Source organism: Lutra lutra, chromosome 17 (genome assembly GCF_902655055.1).
Source record: "Lutra lutra chromosome 17, mLutLut1.2, whole genome shotgun sequence".
NCBI classification, from domain to species: domain Eukaryota; kingdom Metazoa; phylum Chordata; class Mammalia; order Carnivora; family Mustelidae; genus Lutra; species Lutra lutra.
In genome coordinates this window covers 1,977,484-1,998,900 of record NC_062294.1, presented here as the reverse complement: position 1 = coordinate 1,998,900, position 21,417 = coordinate 1,977,484, and the positions used below count along the sequence as shown (strand labels likewise).

Genomic DNA, 21,417 nt, shown 5'->3' with positions numbered 1-21,417 from the left:
CCCTGCTCAGGGGAGCCTGCTTCTCCCTCTCCCGCTGCCCCCGCTTGTGTTTGATCTCTCTCCCGCTCACCCTCTCTGTGAAATGCATAAATAAAATCTTTAGGGAAAGAAAAAGGCCACGGGAACACCACAACAGTCCACTGCTAAAGACATGGTGTCCCTTGTTCAAAATACGGAACGCTCACTTTGCATATGAGGCGCAGAGGCCTTGTCCCCTGGGCCCTCCAAACGCGGCCTGGAGAAGACAGGGCGGCGGGAAGGGCCGCGCTGTGCGGGGGACTAACGAAAATGTCTCGCAGTTCCCACGTCCGTGGGGGTGCGCCTCTCCCGTCCAGGGACCCACCCCCTCAGGCGCGAGCCATTTATCCTCCTGTAAACAGGGGAGCCCCAACAGCTCTTCTGTGTGAAAATCACCCTCATTTCAGGGGCAAAGCAACTTTGCTGGGAAGCAAGTGGTCAGGAAACACTGGAGCTGCCAGGACTGAACGGGCGACTGACCCGCGCGTCTTCTACGAAGCAAACAGAACGCTCTGGTTCTCCCCACAGCTCACAACGCGCTTTGTGATTTTACGGCCAACATTCAACTTCCACATTCCACTAAAGCAGTACCTATTGTTTTCTTAGGATTTACAAATTTTAAGCCAAGAGTATTACAAATGTACTTAGAACTGCCTATTTTGTTCTAAAAGCTCGACTTCCAGGTTCAACTGCAGATTTTCGGACAAAGATTTTCATCGAGATAGAAGCACCAAGGGACTGTGTCCAGCAGGGGCATCAGAGCTCAAACAGGGCCACGGGTCAAACTCCGTTTGCTCAGTGACGCCAAGACTTCAGAAATTCCAGAATTTTCTTTAACAACAAAAAAATGCTCATTAGAACTCTGTTGTAAAAAATAATTTCCAGGCGCCTGGTAGCTCAGTGGGTTGAGCGTCCAGCTCTTGATTTTAGCACAGGTGATCTCCAAGTCCTTGGATCAGCCCCAGGGCAGGTCCCGCGCTCAGCGGGGAGTCTGTCTCCCTCTGCCCCTCGCCCCGCCCCCATCTCTTAAAGAAAAAAAAAAAAATCTTTGTAGGACTGCTCAAAGACATATAAAATTCGTCTATTCCTTGGAGCTGTGCGACCATCAATCAGTTGATCACCAGCGGCAGCTTCCCCGGAGGCAAGCACCTGGGTGCCAGGCACAGCAGGCCCTTCGGCCACCACGCTCCTGCACACGCACGGCCCAGGCAGAGGGCACCTAACGGGGCGCATGTGCCCGGAGCTCGCCAAGTCTACGGGAACAGCTGCAGGAGACACAATGGCCTTCCTATCACCCAGAGTACCTATCAGGTGAAGACCCCAGCCTATCTTACAAAAAAACAAAAACAAAGCTGTTCTCAACACATCCGGCTGGAGTCCTTGCCTCAGCAGCAAGAGGACTTCCAATCCACACCCAGTGCCACCCCCCAGCCCCGGCGGGCGTGCCGGGCTCGGGGCGCACATACAGGCATTGAATACCAGGCAGCAGGAATCCCCCATGAGGGGCAGCGTAGACACCTGCCTCTGTAGCCCACCCACTCACCCACATACCTTCTCCATGGTGAGCTGTTTGAAAACGGGATAGTACTTGTGCAGGCGCAGTTTCCGAAGCCAGTCTAGGATCCCATTCTGCTCCTGGGTCTGAGGGGTCTGCAGCCCGGAGGGCATCAGGATGGCAGGCGAGGAGTCCATCTGGGCCCGGTAGGCCAGCGCCGAGCCTGCACCCCCTGTGTGGGAGCAGTGGGGCAAGGCGGCCGCGCTGGCCGCGTGCTGCAGGTGGTGCTGGGTGCCGCTCTGAGACGAGGGGACGCCGGCCACGCCACACACAGGCCTGTGGGGACAGCAGACATGTGGTCTTCCGAGGACCGCAGCCCCCCCCACACGGGCGGGCGGTGGGCTGGAGCGGGCTCCCCGTGCTGGGCCGTATCCGAGGCCACGCCCACTGCAGCACGATCGTCCTTTCCTGCCACTGCCCCCCAACACTGCCCCCTGGAGGTGTGTGTGTGTTTGCATGTGGGGACGCGTGCCGCTGTGTCACCACCGGACTCCGGACTCTGGGCCGAGCTGCCCGGTTTCTGTTACTCTGTCAGAGCAGGATACTGAGAATCCTAGCTGCACCTGACTCCTGACCCTTTAACGTTTCAAAGAGCGCGCGTCCCAGCAGTGGGCTGGAAGGAGCACTCAGCGTCCTGCCTTCTGCCCTTGGCCCTTCCATCCCAGACCGCACACCCCCACGTTCACAGTGTACTCAGGAGGCAGCAGGCCGGGGTGAAGAGAAAAGGCAGGCCTCTGGAAGCCCCCGCGTTCACGTGAGAGCGCATGCGTGTGTGCGCGTCACTGTCGGCGAGGCTGGCCCACGGCAACGGCAGCCTGTCACCTGAGCACCGCCACTGTCACCATCAGGCCTCCTGCTGATGGAGGACCCTTGGAGCAGTGGCCCTGCCACCTCACGGGCACAATCGCTCCCCGGGAGCCTATAAAAATGAAGAGTCTCTGAAATTCTGGTTTCCTAGGATGTGCAGGGCCCGGAAATTGGCTTTTGCAATAAGAGTCCTGGGGAATTCCAACTCCGGGGGCTCAGAGAACCACTTTCTTTACACAGAGAAATCGTCAACTGGAGTGTCCATCCCACTGCCCTCACGACAGTATCAAGACTAAGAGCAAGGACGGCCTCACTGTACAAACAATTATCGATACACAGTGACAAGCCATCTCTCCGCTGACTGAGACGTGCTGCTGCCACAGGCGCCTCACCTTCCAGACGCGCCCAGCACGGTGCCCACTTTAGAGAGGGAAGGGGTGCCAGCACCTGCAAGTCGAGATAAGTGTCATCACGTATGCAGGAAGTAAAGATGTTTTCATCTTCACGTTCCCCACCTGTTGCAAACTCACTTGGACTTTGAAGCTGTTGGGTGGGAGATGAAGAGCTGAAGAATTTCCTGACCTGCTCATTTTTTAACACGTGAGGAGGTAACGAAGCCAAACACCTAAAAATTAAACAAAGTGGTTTGTCGGCATTAAAATCGCTACTACCGAAAACTAACTGGGAGCCCAAGTCTGATTTCAGCTAAGAGACGCACGCACAGGAAAGCAAAGTGCACGGAAGCCCCAGGTGTCCTCCCCGCTTCGATCCCCCACGCGCACCGCATGTCAGCACGGGGGCGGCGCGCTGGCACCAGGGCAGAGTCGGGCCCATGGCGGTGTCCCGTGGCACACGCCGCCAGGCTGCACCCGCGTGCGTCACTGGGGCTGGGCCCCAGGAAGCGGGCCGGCCCCCGCTGCCTGCTGCCCCATCCACAGTATGCTCCACGGCCAGGAGGCACAGGCTTAAGGGACTCCACCAGGCCCCACTGCTGTCCCGCGGCAGCCTCAACTCTCCAGCGGAACAGAGACAGTAACTGCACTCGACTCCCTCCGACTGTCAGGACCACAGGGAGCAGGAGCGCTCTGGGCAGCTCCATCAGGCTCTCCGTAAGCGAGGGAAACCCCCAGGGACACCTCCGGGACCCAGACTGCTGGGATGACCAGGCAGCTCAGGTGCGCAGCCCCACTCCGGCCCCACCACGTGTCACCCCACGGGCAGGCGCGGGGGGCCTTACCTCAGGTCTGCTTCCAGATCCACGTGGTTTCGCTCAACGTAAAAGGAATCCGGGCCGGCTAAGCAAGGAGTGAACTTGTCCAGGTTGTCCTCGGGGTGCAGCTGGGGTAACTGAAACAGATGGAAAAGCACGGGACGTCGTCAAAATTCACCTGACACGGGCCTCTTCCGGTTGAGACGGGCGGGACACTACAACCCGCCCTGCTCTCAGCCATCCGGGGCTCCACCTCCACTGAGGATGTGGAAAGCCACAAAAGAACATCACACCCACCACGGCATCAGTAAAAACCTCCGCAGACGACACGACCGTACCTATCCGTGGGCCCACGGACACTCAGCCGCAAGGCCACCATGTGAGCGGAACTCCGAGAGGGACCTGCCCCGCCAAGGAGAGACAAGACCATGACCCTGTCTGCTGTGGCACAGCACGAGGAAGAGGTGGCAGCCATGCCAGCAGGCAAAGAGATCAGAAGATGGACATTTCCCACAGGCTGATCGTGGGCCAGACACCGGTCAGCCAAGAGCCCCAGATGCAGGGGGAGTGTGCCCTCCTTCCCAGGCTCACTTCCACAGGAGACTGGGGAGAACCTCCAAGGCAGCAGAGGTGGGGGCTGGCTGCTCCTGGGAGCCCGACCTACACCTTCCCTGGAGCCTTCTCTAAGTGCAAGACGGAAACCCGTTCGCCGGGGAGGGACAGGACTGCTCCTGCTCCCAGAGCCCAAGCAGACCCTCCATTTCTGGGGATGAGGCAGAAGCTCTCCTGTCCTGCCTCCGTGGGGCAGGGGTGGGGAGGGAGTCCTCCCGGCACCAGGCCATGGGCAAAGATACCCTGCTTCTGGGGGAAGGAACAAGCCGGCCCACTGGCCCCGAAGAAAGGGCAAAAGCCCTCTTGGGCTGGGGTACTGCACCAGTATGAAGAGGAGGCCGCTGCTGCTGGCGAAGAAAGGGGCAGAGAAGCCCAAGGGCCCTGTGCCCGGGACCGAGCCTGGACCGGAGGATGGAGAATGTCACCCCCAGCACCAGTCTGTCACTAGGCAGTAAGTGACTGCCGTCTCCCCACAGGACAGGGAGAGCCCCTCCAGGCCATGGACACACAGAATAGCTGAGAGCCAAGGTGAGGCCAGACCCCCGAGAGGAACTTCTGACACTGCAGGCCCTTCTCCCCAAGCTCAAGGTACCCGCTGCCGTCAACCAGAGGAAGCCGAAACCTCCAAGGGCCGGGGGGTTGGGAGTGGACGTAACTGCAGCAGCGACAAAACCCAGCCCCAGCCCCAACGCTGATCAGACCGGATCGAGAACCCCACTGAGGGCTGGGAGAGGCGGCAGCACGCCCCTTTCTGGACAGATGTACCCTTTCCCTCAGTCTCTACATTTTCTAAACACGATGTCTAATACTCCATCAAAAATTACACGATACCAAAAAAAAATGAGGGGGAATGAAAAGTATCATGAAGAAAATCATCAGAGCCCGACTCAGAGGTAACGGCATGCGGGAACTACCAGGCCGGGATTGTCAACCACCACGACTCGCGTACTGAAGGGTTCCGTGAAAAAACGGACAACACGCAGGACAACGAATGGAAAGCTCAGCAGAGAGAGGAAACCTTACTGAACAATGTGTCAAATGGAAAACCTAGGAAAAGCAAGAAATCAGGACAACAGAAACCACGGTCCCAGAGATGAAGAACTTGGCACACAACAGGCTCGTGAGCCCGGGCAGAGCCATGGGCTGGGCGTCAGGGAGCCCGAGAGCAGGGCAGTGGAAACCGTCTGACCAGAACACACAGCGGAAGGAACCAGAAAAACAAAAGGGCACCGAGAGCTGTGAACAACGTCAAAGGTGCAGGTGCAGAGAGCTCAAGCCCCAGGACGAGAGGCGGGCGGAGGAGACCTCTGAAGAGACAACGGGGAAGAATTCTCCAAAACGAACAAGAGACCACGCACCAGATTCTCAGGAAGCTCAGAGAAGGCAAAGCCAGGGGAGCATGACGCACCGTCAGAGCCCAGTGGGCTCAGTGTTCCCGCCAGCGCCAGCGCAGCCCGGAGCCATGGACGCTCTGCAGGTAGAGAGGTGAGCGGGCACACAGGGAGGACATCCCGCGTTCTCAGTGTCACAGAGGGAACTGCGAATGCCAGCGCAGGGTCAGTCATTCCAGAGAGCGCGGCTGACAGGCCAGAGGACAAGCAACAGCAAACGACCCCTGCCCAAGCTTTCGAGGCATGGTCCGCCAACCGGACCCCCTATGGACGGCCTCCTGACCCTAGCGCGGAGACGGACACTCGCTTTGGAGACACTTTCAGCATGTCACCCCGTGAGACACAGAGGACTGACGAAGACGCTAAAGACGGGGTTCACCGCAACAGCCCGGGGCCAGCGGGCGGAAGACACGCGTGAACCGTGGAGGTGCGCACGCACGTGCATGTGCGTGCCACGTGTCTGTGCGGGGAGGCTGGCGTCTGCATCTACTTAGTAGCGGAAGCTTTCGCTTGGATGGCCCTTGTAGAAGCGACCCGAGAACGAATCGTACGGACAAGAGATGGCGCCGGGACTGGACTCTGCCCGTCTCCGCAGGGTAACCGAGGCAGACCGCCCTCAGCCGCCTGCCCCTTCTCGTCTGCAGCAACGGCAAGGGGCACAGACCGTGGCATCGAGGACCCTGTCCGGGCGGTCGCGCACGCATAGCCTGCTCTGCCGGCTGAGGGAGGCCGTCCAGTCACTGCGGTATTACACAGAGCCTTGGGGTTTCCAGAGGAGCCCTGAACCACCTTACCTTTGAAATAAATTCAGTCACTTCAGAGGGAGATTTGGTTACTGATGTTACTGAAGAATCAGACCACAAGACCTTAAAAACAAACAAACAAACAAACCTTAAAAACAGACGCCACGTACGTCCCTCACAACACACCTGTGCGGGAGTCTTCGCGGGCACAGGGGCAGTGAGCGTGCTGAGCCCCACGCGGGGAGCACCTGCTGAACGGGGTCGTTACACAGCCCCCGACGCGTGAGAAAAAAGTTCACGTCACTCAAGTCTTTGACGGCGTCACTTCCTGTTCTGTGCAATCATGCAAACAGCCCCGAGTCGGAGACCGCCCCCCCCCGAGGTGTACGCAGTCACGGACAATCACGACGGCTTGTGTGTGCCAGGCACACTGTCCTCAAGGGCACCTCCTCGCAGCTGCAAACGAGACAAGGCCCCCGCCCTCGGGAACCCAACAGAACAGGGGGCCGGGGGATCGTCAGCGCTCGGGGAGCAGCGGGGGTACCGGGGGCGGGGGCCGGGGCGCACAGCTTCCGGAGGGAGCAGTGGGAAGGGCTCAGCAAACAGCTCTAGGTGCCCAAGACCCGAGCCGCACACGGCCGCGTGTCCACACTGCATGGGGCGGGCGGGCAGCCTCGTGTCATCACCGTGTCCCAGCCAGTCCCCCAGGTGGACTGCAGGCATCCTGGGGGAAGGTCTCCTCCCTCCGGCTTCCCAGTGCTTCTCCAGTGTTTCCTGACCACCCCAGGACGCTGAGGACTGTGGGGGAGGAGGGAGAGAGGCACAGAGACGCGGGTGCAGGGTGGGAGCTGGGCTGGGAACAGGGAATCCAGCAGGGGGTGAGCAGGGGCGAGGGGGGAGGGCCATAAGAAGGGTGAGGCCATGAAGCAGGAACTTGGCCCTCAGATCCGGAAGGCGCAGGAGGGTTTCAAGTCAGGAAGTCAAACGACCCAAAGAAAACGCTGTATTCTCAGCGATGCAGCTGACGCGGCGTGCTGGTCTGGAAGACCCCCTGCTCCCGCCTGCGCCTTCTGACCAGCAGCCCACTGCCGCTGCCACCGGACCGCTCGTCGAAGCCCACACGGGTCCCCACAGCGGGCGCACCACGGAACAACCGCGAAGGGGGCCGTCTCCTCGGGCTCCGGGGACTCACAGACCAGGGAGAAAGGGGCGCCCAGGACCCCCTGACAAGGCAGGCGCCCGCGCTCCTCGCCGCCCAGATGGACCCGCACCGAGTTGCAGACCCGCCTGTGTGGGGCGAGCTGCCACCCAGCGACCCACCGGCACCATCTGAGGGCAGAGGCGGAAACTCCGTGGCTCTCCCACGTCGGCCCCAAAGCACAGGCGACGTCCTGGTTGGTCACAGTGCAGAATGTGCTGCAGGACACCCCTTTCCTGGTGACTCTCACACCAAGAGCAAACCCGATTCTCTCACTGTCCACATTCTCGGGGCACGAATGCGGCGTGAAGCCCAACACACGACATCCAACGCCCCAGCAACACGTGCAGCGCAGACACGTCGGGTCACGCGGACACAGACACGCCGCCTCCCCGTAGGCACTCCCGCAGGCACCGCTGCCACGGGCCGTCAGCTCCTGACACTTTACTTGTCCTCCCCAGAGGCGCGGGAACTCCAGTCTAGGGCAGACAGCACGGGCTCACTTCCGGGCCACCCGCGGCACGGCCGGGCTCCGCAGCGGACGCAGGCTCCTTCACACTCACCCTCGGCCTCACCTGCCAGGCCAGGCCCCCGCCCCAGAGCGGGGGACAGGCCCCAGGAGGGGCACGGAACGCAGAGCAGCCTCCCGGCATGCCACATGCCACCCACATGGCCCGTCATATCCAAGGCGGCACCAAATGGAGGCTACCCTACCCCATTCCATTATATGCCACCAAGGAAACACTGGCCAGACGCACGACAGCACTGCGGTCTCCTGTCCCTTATACCCGTTCCAAAAGCTACACACGCAGCCTCACTAAGCCAGACTGTGAGTGCCCTAAATATACGCAAACATCAAAACGTGCCCCAAACAGACACCCAGGACTACAGCACGCTACATCTCAGTCCTCTGACTCACTGGTCAGCTCCATCCCCCACGTCCCCGTTGTCACCCATAGCACTCGATTCGGGCGTGCGGGGCAGAAAGCTCTTGCCGCACGGGGAGAAGCCCAGCCGGAGGCCCGGCCCACAGCTCCCGCCGCACCTCGGCCATGAGCCGGGAGCCCAGCGCCTGGTCACCCAGCACCAGCCGCGGAGAGCTCAAGGCAGCCAGTCAGAAACACAGACCCTGTGTGGAGAAGACAACAGTTTTAGAAAACTAAAAGCCATCGTTCATATTCTCAGGGGTCTAAGAGAAGAAAACCATCCCCAAGGACAGGATGCTACGGGGAAGAATTATCAGAGGACAAGTATTCTTTGAAGTCAAAACCAGGACAGGAGTGAAAAATCCCACTGACGAAGGGGGAGATGACACAGTCCTCCATCAAGTAGATCAAAACATCAAAGGGAAAGAAAACAGAGAAAGAAATCAAACAAAGGACCAGGCGTGAGGTCCAGTATGCAGAGAGCAGGAGCCCCAAAGCAAGGACAAGAGAGACACAGAGCAGAGGAAATCAAAGAGGAGGATTCGGATCGGGACCCTCGATTACAGATGTGAGCTTTCAGGTTAAAAGGGCCCACCGAGTCCCAGCACAGTGACGGAGACAGACCGCAGCCAAGCACGGGTGAGCGGCACGTACGCACGCAGGACCGAGGAAACCGGCACGAGTGCCCGAGCTCAGGATCAGTAGGTGGGAAGCCAGCAGAGCTCCCGGCCCCGAGGAAGAGCGGCGCCAGCTCCGCCGGTGCTCTCGGTCACACTCGGGGAGGGCGAGGTGGAAGGCACGTGCAGACAGGGAAGGCCTCAGAGGCAGAACCTCCCCAGTGCCCTTTCCGAGCAGCTACCGGACCGAGGATGACAGAAGACGTGAGAACAGGGGACGGCGCCTCCAGCGGGGTACATAGTGGGGATGAGGGGCGGATCTGGGGCTCACCAGGGACCATCGGGGCGCGCGGCAGCAGAAGCACAGCTCTGAGGCGGAACCAACAGGGCTCCGGGCCTGTCTGAGCACAAGGTGGGGGATTCGCAGATCATCACAGGACTTTTGGAGCAAAGTCCTCTCTAAGTACTTGTTCCCAAGCAAGAAACAAACCGGCAAACACAAAGACGACCGGAGGGAAAGCCTGAGCGCGCACCGTGCGGATCCGGGATCAGCAACTCTCCCACAGCACACGGACACCACAGAGCCACCGAAGTGCGCGTCCCAACACTTCCCGGCTGCTCGAGGCCACGTTCGCACAATTACCGGGCTCTGAACTCTGCGAGAACAGCTGATGAAAAGGACTCCTCTCTGCTAACGGCAATAGGACATTCAGAGCACGTAGATTATCTTGAAAAGAAAAAGTAAAACTTTGAAGGAAAAGACAGAGCACTAAAGGAAACGTGGACGCCTGGGTTCTTAGGAGAGAACACTTGTCATCGGCTGCGCTCCACGGCTCTTTCTACGCTGCTGACGTTCCGCAGTCTAGGAGGCGCTTAAGGGTTTGCACTCATCTTCTGGTATGTTCCCTCTCTGTCCTTCACTTTGAACGAGAAATCTTTTTATTAAAGTTTTTTTTTTTAACGGTTTCCAGTTTTTCAACAGTGAATATGGGAAAACAGGTAAAACGTGGATATTTCCCACGCATGTCCGTACACGCGGACTTTGCGTTTGCAGCACTGGCTTCCTGCATGCTGAGATCTGACCCCTCAGGAGCCAGGAAGGAGCAGCTCCGACGCCAGTGAAAATCCACTAACCCCGCGGAAGCGAGCCGGAAGCATGGACGCCCGTGTGCGGTACCTGCCGGCATACTAGAAGCATCTCCCTTCCGCTACAAGAGAAGCCTCTCGTTTGTATCCTAGAAACACTGATCCATAAAGAGTGGAACTAGAGATAAACGGGACTGAGGAAGGTGGGCAGAGGCCACCAGGCCCCCCAGAGCCAGGGAGGCCGGCAGGCAAGGTTTCTCTGCGTCTCCCTCTGCAGCCAGCACGGCGGTCCCACCACAGCCCAGGATGGCGTTTGATGGCTCTGGTCCCAGAAGGGGAGCTGTTTATTTCCACATAGAAAAGACACCTTCCTTAAAGGACAATTTATGTAATGTTCCTTTGTTAGGGTTCTGTGGACAAAAGGAAAGGCTTAATCCTCAGGTAACTTTTTTTTTTTTAAATTTTACTGATTGATAACAGACCATAAACCACACCCACCTAAAGGGCATAAAGTGCTAAGTCTAGGCCTGTGTCTGCGTCCAGGAAACCACCACTCCCATCAATGCCACAAGCGTGTCCCACACCCCCAGGAAGCCACTGTGTGCCTTCTGTCGCTGGACACAGTCTGCATTTCCTAGTTTTCTGTAAATGGGCCCACACCATACATCTTTTTTGGCAAAAGGTCTGTTTTTTTCACACAGATTATGTAATCATCTGAGTTTTCTCCATACTGCTCGTGTAACACTAGCTCAGAGCTCTCCGCTCCGGGCCGTCCTTCCGCGGTATTTCTGGAACCGACGCGCTGATCCGTTCTCCTGAGGATGGCCGCTCAGGGTGGTCCACATTCAAGTGGTGTGAACGTTCACACACAAGTCTCTGTGTGACCCAGTGCGTTCCTCTCCTGTGCGTCAGTACCTGCTGGTGGAACTAATGGGACATACTTTAGGGAAACGTTTAGCTTTTTGTAAAACTCCCAGACAGCTTTGCAAAGAGGCCGCAGGCCAGAGCACAGGCGCTGGCCGCTGGAGAGGGGCCCAGCTTGACCAGGCGCGCCCCTGCCAGCAGCCCACCGGCCTGGGGTCCCCAGCTCAGCCATCCCGCAGGCACGCAGCAGCGTCCCCCTGTGCGTCTCATGGTCATCCTCCTACTGACGAGTGGGGCCCAACATCTGCTCGGGTGGGACGGCACCCTCTGAACACTCTCTGCTAAGGTGTCGTTCAAATCTTCGGCTCATTTTTTACCTGGTTGCTCTCTCATTACCAAGTGGTGAGAGTTCTTCGCTTGGGATGAAAACTGTCAAGCACGTAACGTGCAAATACCTCCCAGGCTGCACCCTGCTCGGCCATCTCCTGTGCCTTTAGACGAGCAAGTCTGACACTTGATCAAAGCTCACATGTTCATGCTGCCTTTCGTGGGTCATGCTCTCGCTACTGTAGCAAAGAGATCTCTGCCTAGCCACAGTCTTGCGTGCTTTCTTCCAGAACTTTCGTCGTCTTAGGTTGTACATTTCGCACAGTTTTGACTTAGTTTTCTACGCGAGGTGAGAGGTCTGGTCAAGGGTTCCGGAGCCATTTGTTGAAAAGACCGTCCTTTCTTCCCTGGACCGCATGCACGTCAGTCGGCCACTGACCTGCGGGTCTAACTCTGGACTATCTCCGACCCGCTTACAGGTGCCCCATGTTCACGGTGACCCGACACACCAGCGTCCCCGGAGTCTGACGGCGAGTCTCCAAGACAGACAATGGGCAGCTTCCAACTTAATCCTTCTTCTCAAAACTGTTTCGACTGCTCTCTTGTTCCTTCCGTACGTATTTTAGGGCTAGCTTGTTGATTTCTAAGACAGAAAAATCCTACTGGGCCTTATTTTTGAGGGGAGTCATTTCAGAGGACAGCAGGCGGGGGAGACAGGTGGGTTCACCGCTGTGCTCTCTCCGGAGCGTGGCGCTGGCAGCACTTGGCGGGACGCCCGCACTTACACTCCCGAAGGCGCACAGCCTCGAGGAGTCTCCCTTCCTCGCATGACAGGAGTCCCCAGCCTGACCCGTGAGCGACAGCCACAAGCAGCTCCCCACAAGCCCCACACAATACAAGCACACAGTTTCAGCTGCGTAAATGAACAGTGTTACTACTGTAATAACAAAGTAAAAATTTTTTTAACGTTGATCCTATCTGTCCTTTGTGCCTGGAGTTACTACCATTCAACAAACACGGCTGGGGCTGGGAATCCCCGAGGGCACATCGGGTTAGTACTCCAAAGGGCACCTGGGTGGCTCAGTCGGTTGAGCGTCCGACTCTTGATTTCAGCTCAGGTCACCATCTCAGCGGCTGAGCCCCAGGCCTGGCTCCACGTGGAGCGTGCGGTCTGCTTGAGATTCCATCTCTCTCTCCCTCTGCCCCTCCTCCCACTCATTTGCTCTCTCAAATAAATAAAATCTTTTTTAAAAGTACCCCCAAAAGAAAAAAAGTTTGGACTTCTAGAGGAGAGAAGAATTCTCACTTCCCTAAATACAAGAATACTTTTGTCAGTTATTGCTTCAAGAAAAGTAAGATCCGCAAGTAACCGAAGCTTTGGCTTTAAGTCTCCGAACACGCTGGCTCACCTGCCAGGGCAGAAGGGTCTTCAACCTCACACCTCCCCCGGGTGACGGCGTCCACACCAGGCCACACTCCTGAGTCTGGCGCTGCAAGCTCAGGGCTCCAGGCTCCTTTTGCCAAGGACTCAGGGCACTAGGTCCCCGTTCTCACCAGCCTGCTGTCTCCCCATTCCTGACCATAACTCCATCTCCTAAGAGGCACGAGAGGCCACAAGAGACCAAGCGTCTATCCTGCCAAAGCTCCCATCTTCAAAGAGAAGCTACAGGCAGTCACATTGGCCACCGTCACCACATCTCACATTGTACAAGCCCAGACTGTGGGCCCACGACGGGGCCGGGTCAAAGCCGGCACAACCAGACGGGCTGAGTGGGGCCCAGCCCCCCGAATGGCTCGGGCCTGTGGAGGTGGTGACCGCGAGGGGAGGCCCGGCCATGAGACAGAGAACATGGTGGAGGGGACCAATATACCCACTAGGGTATACCCACTAGGCTCCCACTAGGAGATAACCCACTAGGCTCCCACCCCTGTGAGGCCTTGAAGATGTCAGGATTCCAAGGTTCTCCAGGTGCTGAGACCTGGGTGCTGGTCCCAAGTTTCGACAGCCTGCAAGCTTTCCCACACATTCTGAAGACACATGCACGGTGAACAAGGGCTTCTCACAATGCGGTCCCCCCTCGGGAATCAAATGAAGAGGTTATCCCTTTGGTGGCAAAACTACTTGAAGTATTTTGATGCAGCCATACGTTTGGAAAGACAGTGAACCACACACAGGACCGGACCACGGACACTAGATACAAACCAGAAGCGGATTCCTGAGAACCCTCCCTGGGAACGCAGGAGGCAGTGCTCCCTACCACTCAGGGTTCGGGCAGGCGCACAGACAAAGGACAGCCTCACACCGCGGACGGCCGTGGAACAGAACCCCGGGGGGTGGTCAGCCAGGATACATTTCCCAGCTTCCTCCGCAGCGAAGTAGGATCAAGAAACTAAGTTTTGGTCAATAAAACATAAGTGGACATGTCTAGTGTTCGCTTTTCTCTCTCTTAAAAGAAAGAGAAAAGTAGTTTTCCCTCCTCTTCATCCTGTGTCTTGCTACCTGGAATTCAAACGTGAAGACTAGCGCCCTGGCTGCTACCCTGGACCGTGGGGCTGAGGGCGCACACCCCAGGGGCATCAAAGCACTCAACGGTGGGGAGCCCGGCCCCCAAGGACCCCATGGAGCCCAGCTCCTGGCACCCTGTGAGGCCGACGAGCCACGGTTCCTGGGGTCTCCAATCCGAAATCGCAGTGTGTCTCAATTGTCACACAGTGTCTCTGCGTCAGCCAACTCTGGTGAGCAGCCAGCAGCAGCTGAGCACGCTAGTCCAGACAACCCTCAGCACACAGGCAGGAGGCAGCTCGCTCGGGACCCAGGCCCGGCTTTCTGCGTCCCTGGCACCGGCACGGTGCTTGGCAAGACAGCCCGCCTTCCACTTAGATCAATCTAAGTATCTACAGCATCTACTCAGAGCACATGTTTCCTTCCTGCCCCTTAGAGGAGAAAAGGGGGAAAAAAAGTTGGCATCTTACCTCAAAGGAACATTCAACATTTCTGTCATTTTTTTTGTGTGATAATCCCTTCAGGTCTATCTTTTCGACACTCACTGTAAAAGCAGAAAACAACAACAACAAAGATTATAAAAATGAAATCAAACCTTGAAGTACACATTAGTTAGCATCTGACATTTTAGCAATTTTCAAAACGAGGCTTCAGACGCCGGTGCCACTGGCTCTCCTCCGCCGAGTGCTCACTGGGCGGGGGTGGCGGCTGGAGAGGGAAGCAGACAGTCGTCACCCGCAGGAACGGGGGTGGCAGGGACAACAGGCTGAGCATCAAAACAAATCACAGAAAAGGAAGAGCAGGGTCCTTGGAAAGAGAGCAGGAGGGGACAGGAGCGCTGGGGCACAGACCCTGGCAATGAGGGCAGACCAGGGGAATCTGCTCCGACTTTGCCAAAACTCACGCTCCGGGCTGTGGGCAGTGACGGTGCCGGACACTGGCGCCCGCACAGCGTCTCGGGGGAGCTTCCTGTCCCCAGTGACGGCATCACCGTCCCATGACCGTGCAGGCAGCCCGGGAGGCAGCGGCGGCATGGGGCACCGGTGCCAGCGGACGCGAACCACCACCGGCGTGGACCCGGCTGCCTCCTGCAGCCCCTCAGAACTTCTCAGGGGGTGCGATTAAGTTCTCCGGCACTTAGATCTGTGACACTGCAAACGCCGGAGCACAAACACCCGCTGAACAGAGAACAGCCACTTACAAAGGTGGTGCAGGCTCCAAACTGCCCAGCCACACTGAGGTGTGCACGTAATGACAACGTCTCTCACGTGCCAAGGGAACGGATTCCTGACGTGTCTACACTGTCTGTGAACATGGGCAGTCCAGTCACCCCGTGTGGCCATGGAGGAAAGCCCACCACAGACCAGGCGCTTCAGAACGTGTGTGTGACACATGTCCTGCTCCACGTCAGTGCTCCCGGTCCCATACAACCCTGGGCCACAGACTACGGAGAGTCCCACGGACCTTCCAAATCTAACTGTCCAAGCACCCAGCAGGACCCCCGAAACCATGAAGCTCCACGTCCTGCAGATGGGCGGCGTCCCGGCCTGCCACCCCGGCGTCTCCCAAGGTCTTCCCCGAGAACGCCGGCGCTCTCAGGTGTTAGGACATGCCTGGAAAGCCTCACGGTGAGGCGGCTCAGCGGCAGAATCCCAAGACTTCCTGGGAGACTGGGCACAACGGAATCCTAGGGGTTCCTGCAGTCCTGAAGACACAAGTCTGTTCTTATTCACAAGTCCCCAGTTTTTTGGGCCACAGAACTCTTTATTCCCTACTGTGTACACAATTCCCAGAACGACAGACTGCTCTGGGCAACGCGCTTCGGGGAAGGTTCTAACCCTGCCTTGCTCAACACGGCAGTGGCTAACCACACGTGACTCTTTACGTGTGTATTCATTACAACCGAACAGAATTAAAAATCTAATTCTCGGGTTGTGCTTCTCTCAGCCTAAGTGCTCCACAGCCAGATGTGGCCAGTGGCCGCTGTGCTGCGCAGCAGACATGGAACATTCCATCACCGCAGACTTCTGGACAGCGCGGGCGAAGCGGTGCTGGCAGACGGGAGGCTGCCCTGAGCCTGTTTGTGTACACGGCTCTGCTGGCGCACAGCCACGCCATTTGTTTACGTATTGTCAGTGGCTGCCGTCCACTCGCAACAGCAGAGCCCGGCCGCTGTGCCCGAAACCCCATGCCTCCCAAAGCCAAAAATATTCACTATCTGGACCTGTGCAGAAAAATGTGCAATCTTTGTCTAAAACCAACAGTTGTTTGCTTACCGACATGTCCTATCAGATCCCAACTGTGCACAAGGTCAAATCCCAGGGACTGGGAACAGAGCGGCAAACGTGACAGATGGGTCCTTGCATGCACAGAGGTTACTGGCTGTTTTGGAGAAGACCCTTTCCCTGCTAAACTCTTCTCTCCTAGGCCTCCATAATTCTGTAAAGTCGCATCGGGGTCAATATGCATCTTGGGAGATACAAGAACCCACTCGGTTTTAAGTATTTTAAGCTTAAAATAGCACCTTACAGGAAGGAATTACTCTTAAGGAAAAAAAAAAAAAAGGTGTTTGTTTCCTTTCTGGAAAAACAAAGAACACACATTTCGAGGTTGCACACCTCCCTGTTTTCACTCAGTGAAACCACTCGCTGTTCCTGTCTGGCTTCCTCCATCAGACTGTCAGCAAATAAATAGCTTTTATGTTTTCCCAATCCGTATTTTTTTTAAAACTGACCCACAGTGACATCACTCTAACCCAGATCTTCCCCTTTTTTTAAACAACAGAATATATGAAGTCAATGAACACAGAAAAATGTCATCAGCATTTTCCCTGCCACGAGACAGCGACATGAACCTAAATGTCCCAGGACTGGATAATATCAGGATTTATGAAAAAAAAGTCAAGAGAGAAAACCCCAACTGGGCTGAAGGCGGAAGTGACTCATCTTTGGACAGGAGAGCATGGAAAGCAGATGAACGATATTCAGCCGTCTGCAAGGAACCCAGGCGTCTGGAACTCCACGGCTCCAGTCTGGGAGGCCTGGACGGGACGGCGGCCGGAGCAAGCCACACCATGGGCCGGCGCCACCACCCCACCCGTGGGCAGTGTGTATGGTTCGGGTGCCAGGCACCGAGGGGGGCTCTGCTCTTCTGCCTGCCGGGGACTTGTCCCCGTGGAGGCACATGTGGTTACGTGGGCCCCGCAGTGCATGCAGGGGCAACAGTGGCTAATGTGGGGCGGGGCTCTGGGGCCTTTCATCAGGCTTCAAAGATGGTGAAGCCGCTTCTCGATTCTGGAGCTCACGTTACAGACCATGATTTCAAGAACAAAAACATGGGGGCGCCTGGGTGGCTCAGTGGGTTAAAGCCTCTGCCTTCAGCTCAGGTCATGGTCCCAGGGTCCTGGGATCGAGCCCCACATCGGGCTCTCTGCTCAGCAGGGAGCCTGCTTCCTCCTCTCTCTCTCTCTCTGCCTGCCTCTCTGCCTGCTTGTGATCTCTGTTAAATAAATAAATAAAATCTTAAAAAATATATATATATATATAAAAGAAAGTTGAAAAATAAGTTACCAACGCTGACAAGAATCACGGTGCTTGGTGGTGGAAGTACGAGTAGTTCATCCCAAATTCCCATCATGCAGTTTTGTGATTTTTTTTTTTTTAATATTTTATTTATTTGACAGAGAGATCACGAGCAGACAGAGAGGCAGGCAGAAGAGAGAGGGAAGCAGGCTCCTTGCTGAGCAGAGAGCCCGAAGCGGGACTCGATCCCAGGACCCTGAGATCATGACCCGAGCCGAAGGCAGCGGCTTAACCCACTGAGCCACCCAGGCGCCCCAGTTTTGTGATTTTAAAGGGCACTTGTTCCCATATGCACACAAACACCTGTCTACGACCCACTTCTCTCTGGACGGACACAAGGACCCCTGCCTCACACTGCGCCGGTCGGTCCAGCACACGGTCATCTACCTGGCACAGAGAAGTCTCATGATTTTCTGAAGAGTGCACGCAGTCACGGCTAGGTGTGGGGGGCCAGAAATCGATCCATTGGGGAAGGGATGGGATTCGCACGGCCCGCGAAGACTCCCCGAGAGAAGGACCACAGCCAGAGGCACACTGGGAAGGCGGAGCGGGCAGGAGGGGCTCCTGTGTGGGGCAAACAGGCGAGGGTCTGGACTGCACGCAGGCAGGTCTTTCAAGGACTGATGGGGCCCAGGCAAGGGCGCCCGAGTCCAGCCAGCCTGCTCGCTCTCGCTGAACTGAGAAAGCAAAGCGGGATGGGCCTTCTCCTTTTAAGACTGTTTGTTTCAACTTTCATTCTTTTCTCATTCAAGACACACATGAGCACTCCGCCCCCGGTCCTGCGTGTCGGACCATGCGGCCTTCAATAAAACATCCAATTCCACTCAACTACCTCTTTTATAATTGGATCAATACCTAATTTCAAAAACCAGCACGGGAACATAATTGGAAAAGGCAGGAGGGAATCTGCGTGGCAGGGAAGTACACGGGCATTGCTCGAGCAGTCCGAGCCGGGGGTCAAAACCACTGGAAACAGGACTGGGCATCCGAATGGGGGAGGGACTGGCAAAAAGTCACAGATGGTTTAGGGCTGAGCCAGACCCAAAGGCCTCTCAGCCAGCAGCGACGAAACCAGGACCAGAAACACTCTCGTGACTGCGTCCTGGGAGCTCCCAGTCCAACCTGCCACGCTCTGAGGGTCACTCTCACGCCAAGCATCTTCAAGTGATTTCCGAGAGCTGTGACGTCACCGGGATGTTTATCTCAGACACGTACAGATAACAGCCTCAATGTGTTCCAAGAACAAGTCACTCCTCTGAAACACCTTCCCTTTCTACCCTAAACTCTTCTGGAAAAAACGGAGTCGCTGGCACTTTCCTGCCATAGATCCTTTACTTGGTTTTGATCAAGTAAATCTTCTGTCAAACAGTTTAATTTCGATGTGCCCCACATAGGAAACCCCTTCAAAACTTACCCAAACGACGCTACAAGCCATCACAGCCAGGACTGCAGGAGAAGATGCAAGACCAGCCCCCACACAAACCCCACCTTCTCCCGAGTCCTACACAGAAGGACTCAACGTCTTCTTACTTAAAGTAAAGAAACGGAACCAGAATAACATTTAAGATGCTTCCTGCTTAGGGGCGCCAGGGTGGCTCAGTTGGTTAAAAGTCTGCCTTCGGCTCAGGTCATGATCCCAGCGTCCTGGGATCGAGTCCCACATCGGGCTCCTTGCTCATCAGGGAGCCTGCTTCTCCCTCTGCCTCTGCCTGTCATTCTGTCTGCCTGTGCTCGCTCGCTCTCCCTCTCTCTCTCTGACAAATAAATAAATAAAATCTTAAAAAAAAAAAAAAAGTCTGCCTTCAGCACAGGTCACGATCCCAGAGTCCTGGGACTGAGTCCTCCACTGGGATCCTCACTCATCAGGAGCCTGCCTCACCCGCTCCCTACACCTGCTGCTCCCCCTGCTGTGTGCTAATAAATACAGTCTTTTTTTTTTTTTTTTAAGACTTTATTTATTTATTTGACTGACACAGATCACAAGCAGGCAGAGAGGCAGGCAGAGAGAGAGGAGGAAGCAGGCTCCCCGCTGAGCAGAGAGCCCAATGTGGGGCTCGATCCCAGGACCCTGAGATCATGACCTAAACGGAAGGCAGAGGCCTTAGCCCCTGAGCCACCCAGGCGCCCCTAATAAATACAGTCTTAAAAAAAAAAAGATGCTTCCTGCTTAAATTTTTTTTAACTAAAATCTAGTTTTCATCTAAAAATTGTAAAACTATATTCTTAAAAGTCTCAGCTGAGTAATAATGTTCCTCAAATACCGACGGGCGTCTCCCTTCCGTCTGGTTGTCTGGGTTAGTGGGGGTCATTTTCAGAAGCGGCTCTTCAGCTCCTGCATAACCAGAGCCTCCGCTACTTGCCAATCAGCCTGCGCTGCCTCCTCTCCGATACCTTCCTAGGACCCATCACCTTATATTTAAGATTTCCCTAATTTGTTTTTCTTTGACTTTTTAAAAATCATCTAGCTACATTGCATTGACTGATTTGTGAATTCTCCAAAAACATAAATAGGAACCAGGGTAGTGCATGGCATGGTCTGGAAAACATGACACTGATACAGGGCACTTGTCAAGCAGCACGACAGGAAACGAACACACGCATCTTCTACTTGAAGGGTTAGTGATATGGCACTTGAACCTAAGGGCCCAAGGAGTTTTCACTTATTTAAATATTAGGGCAAACATTTTATTCAGCATTAGTATGTTCTAGGGACAGCACTAACCAAAAGTGAGACAAAAATTACAAAGTTCACAGCAGTGACATGTGAGCTGGACTTCAAAGGGAAGAGCCCATCTGGGCAGAGGGACGTGATGATCAAGGCCCAGGCAGGACAGTGAGGGGCGTCTAAGGAAGTTTGTTCATGGCTAGAGCCACCAATTCAGAGGAGTGACAAGAGACCAGAGCAGGGACACGAGGACAGGATGAGGCCAGACCACAAACCCCACAGCAGGCCTCCTCCAGGCAGGTCAAGGTAAGCACGTGGGCTCTGCTGTCAGATGGGTTCTGTTAGAGACGAGACACCTTCCAGCTCAGTGACCTTGGGCAGTTACTGGATCCCTGAACAAAAGGAAGACTGGTCCCTACTTCACGGGCCTGTGTGACATCAACGAGGTGCACACACACACGGAGGGGGCAACTCACGCTGCTCAGTTCAGGGGCAGTAGCTGCCGCTGAGAGCCCTGTGACAAGCATCCTATGTAAGGACACTGGGGTCCAGCTGTAGTGCAGGTTCCTACTAGGGGACGGACCGGACAGGAGAACCCACAGGTGGCAGAGGGGCCGGAGGCCTGAACCAGGATGGCGGCCGCAGCGACGGCCCGCAGAGCCAGACCCGCCAGGGCTATGAGGGCATGTCTGCTTGCGTGGGGCAGCGAGCTGGGGTGGGCCTACAGGTGTGCTTCCAAACGCCTAAAGGTCAGCACCAGTCGCATATACTGGAAACAACGGGAGTGATGGGTCCCTTCTGGACACACGGGCAGAAGCACCAGCGGGACACCTCAATGGAAATAGTCACAGGGATTCGGAGTCCCGGGCAAGGGACAGAGATCGCTCCATCTTTGACAGATGGCTCCGATCTCAAAGTCATCAGTGGCACAGAAGACACCCCACACAGAGCGTGAGTGCGCGCCAGCGAGGAGCCCTGACTGCACCGGCGTTTCGGGGCAGACAGAGGGGATTTCACAGGAAACGAGCAGACGGAGAGGCAGGAGAACCGGGATGTGCGTTACCAGGGGACCAACAGAGCACGCCACCCCAGTGCTTCCGGAGGTACGATGGTCCGTGGTTTAAAAACGGAAAGAAACCAAGAGAGGACAGAGTGGTGGTGGTGGGGAGGGTCAGCCTAGCAAAGACGAAGGCCGACCTGTCGTGACTCTCAGGACCACCCGAGAGAGGAGGGCGCTGCAGGCGGGGTGCGGGGCTCACAGGTCACAGAGCACCACCTGCTCCTCCCAGAGACGGGCTGCGGGCGCACTGCAGG

The 21,417-nt window shown here is 56.3% G+C and overlaps 2 protein-coding genes across 4 annotated transcripts in view; one reads left to right on the top strand and one right to left on the bottom strand.

The window, feature by feature from the left end:
- Positions 1–21,417, bottom strand: part of ZCCHC14 (zinc finger CCHC-type containing 14) — a 55,845-nt gene that overhangs the window by 8,293 nt on the left and 26,135 nt on the right. Inside the window, exons 3-8 of one of the 2 annotated variants that reach the window (XM_047712277.1) lie at positions 14,328–14,401; positions 6,388–6,459; positions 3,618–3,727; positions 2,911–3,005; positions 2,773–2,827; positions 1,570–1,849 (exon numbers count right to left, since the gene is read on the bottom strand). In XM_047712277.1, coding sequence (XP_047568233.1) covers positions 1,570–1,849; positions 2,773–2,827; positions 2,911–3,005; positions 3,618–3,727; positions 6,388–6,459; positions 14,328–14,401 — 686 coding nt within the window. The remainder of the gene's footprint in view (positions 1–1,569; positions 1,850–2,772; positions 2,828–2,910; positions 3,006–3,617; positions 3,728–6,387; positions 6,460–14,327; positions 14,402–21,417) is intronic. The other variant, XM_047712278.1, reaches the window with a different exon arrangement.
- On the top strand, positions 7,250–17,268 carry LOC125089820 (translation initiation factor IF-2-like). Of its 2 annotated transcripts, none has more exons than XM_047712285.1 (2): positions 7,250–9,974; positions 16,642–17,268. In XM_047712285.1, exon 1 carries the CDS (start codon positions 7,596–7,598, stop codon positions 8,793–8,795), a length of 1,200 nt encoding a protein of 399 aa, XP_047568241.1. In that variant the 5' UTR covers positions 7,250–7,595; the 3' UTR covers positions 8,796–9,974; positions 16,642–17,268. The 2 variants fall into 2 exon arrangements, with proteins under 2 accessions (XP_047568241.1, XP_047568240.1); XM_047712284.1 differs by having other exon boundaries at positions 7,250–11,967.

Bases quoted from the DNA above. Each gene is read 5' to 3' on its own strand.
- LOC125089820 (XM_047712285.1), top strand. From the start codon at position 7,596: ATGGACCCGCACCGAGTTGCAGACCCGCCTGTGTGGGGCGAGCTGCCA.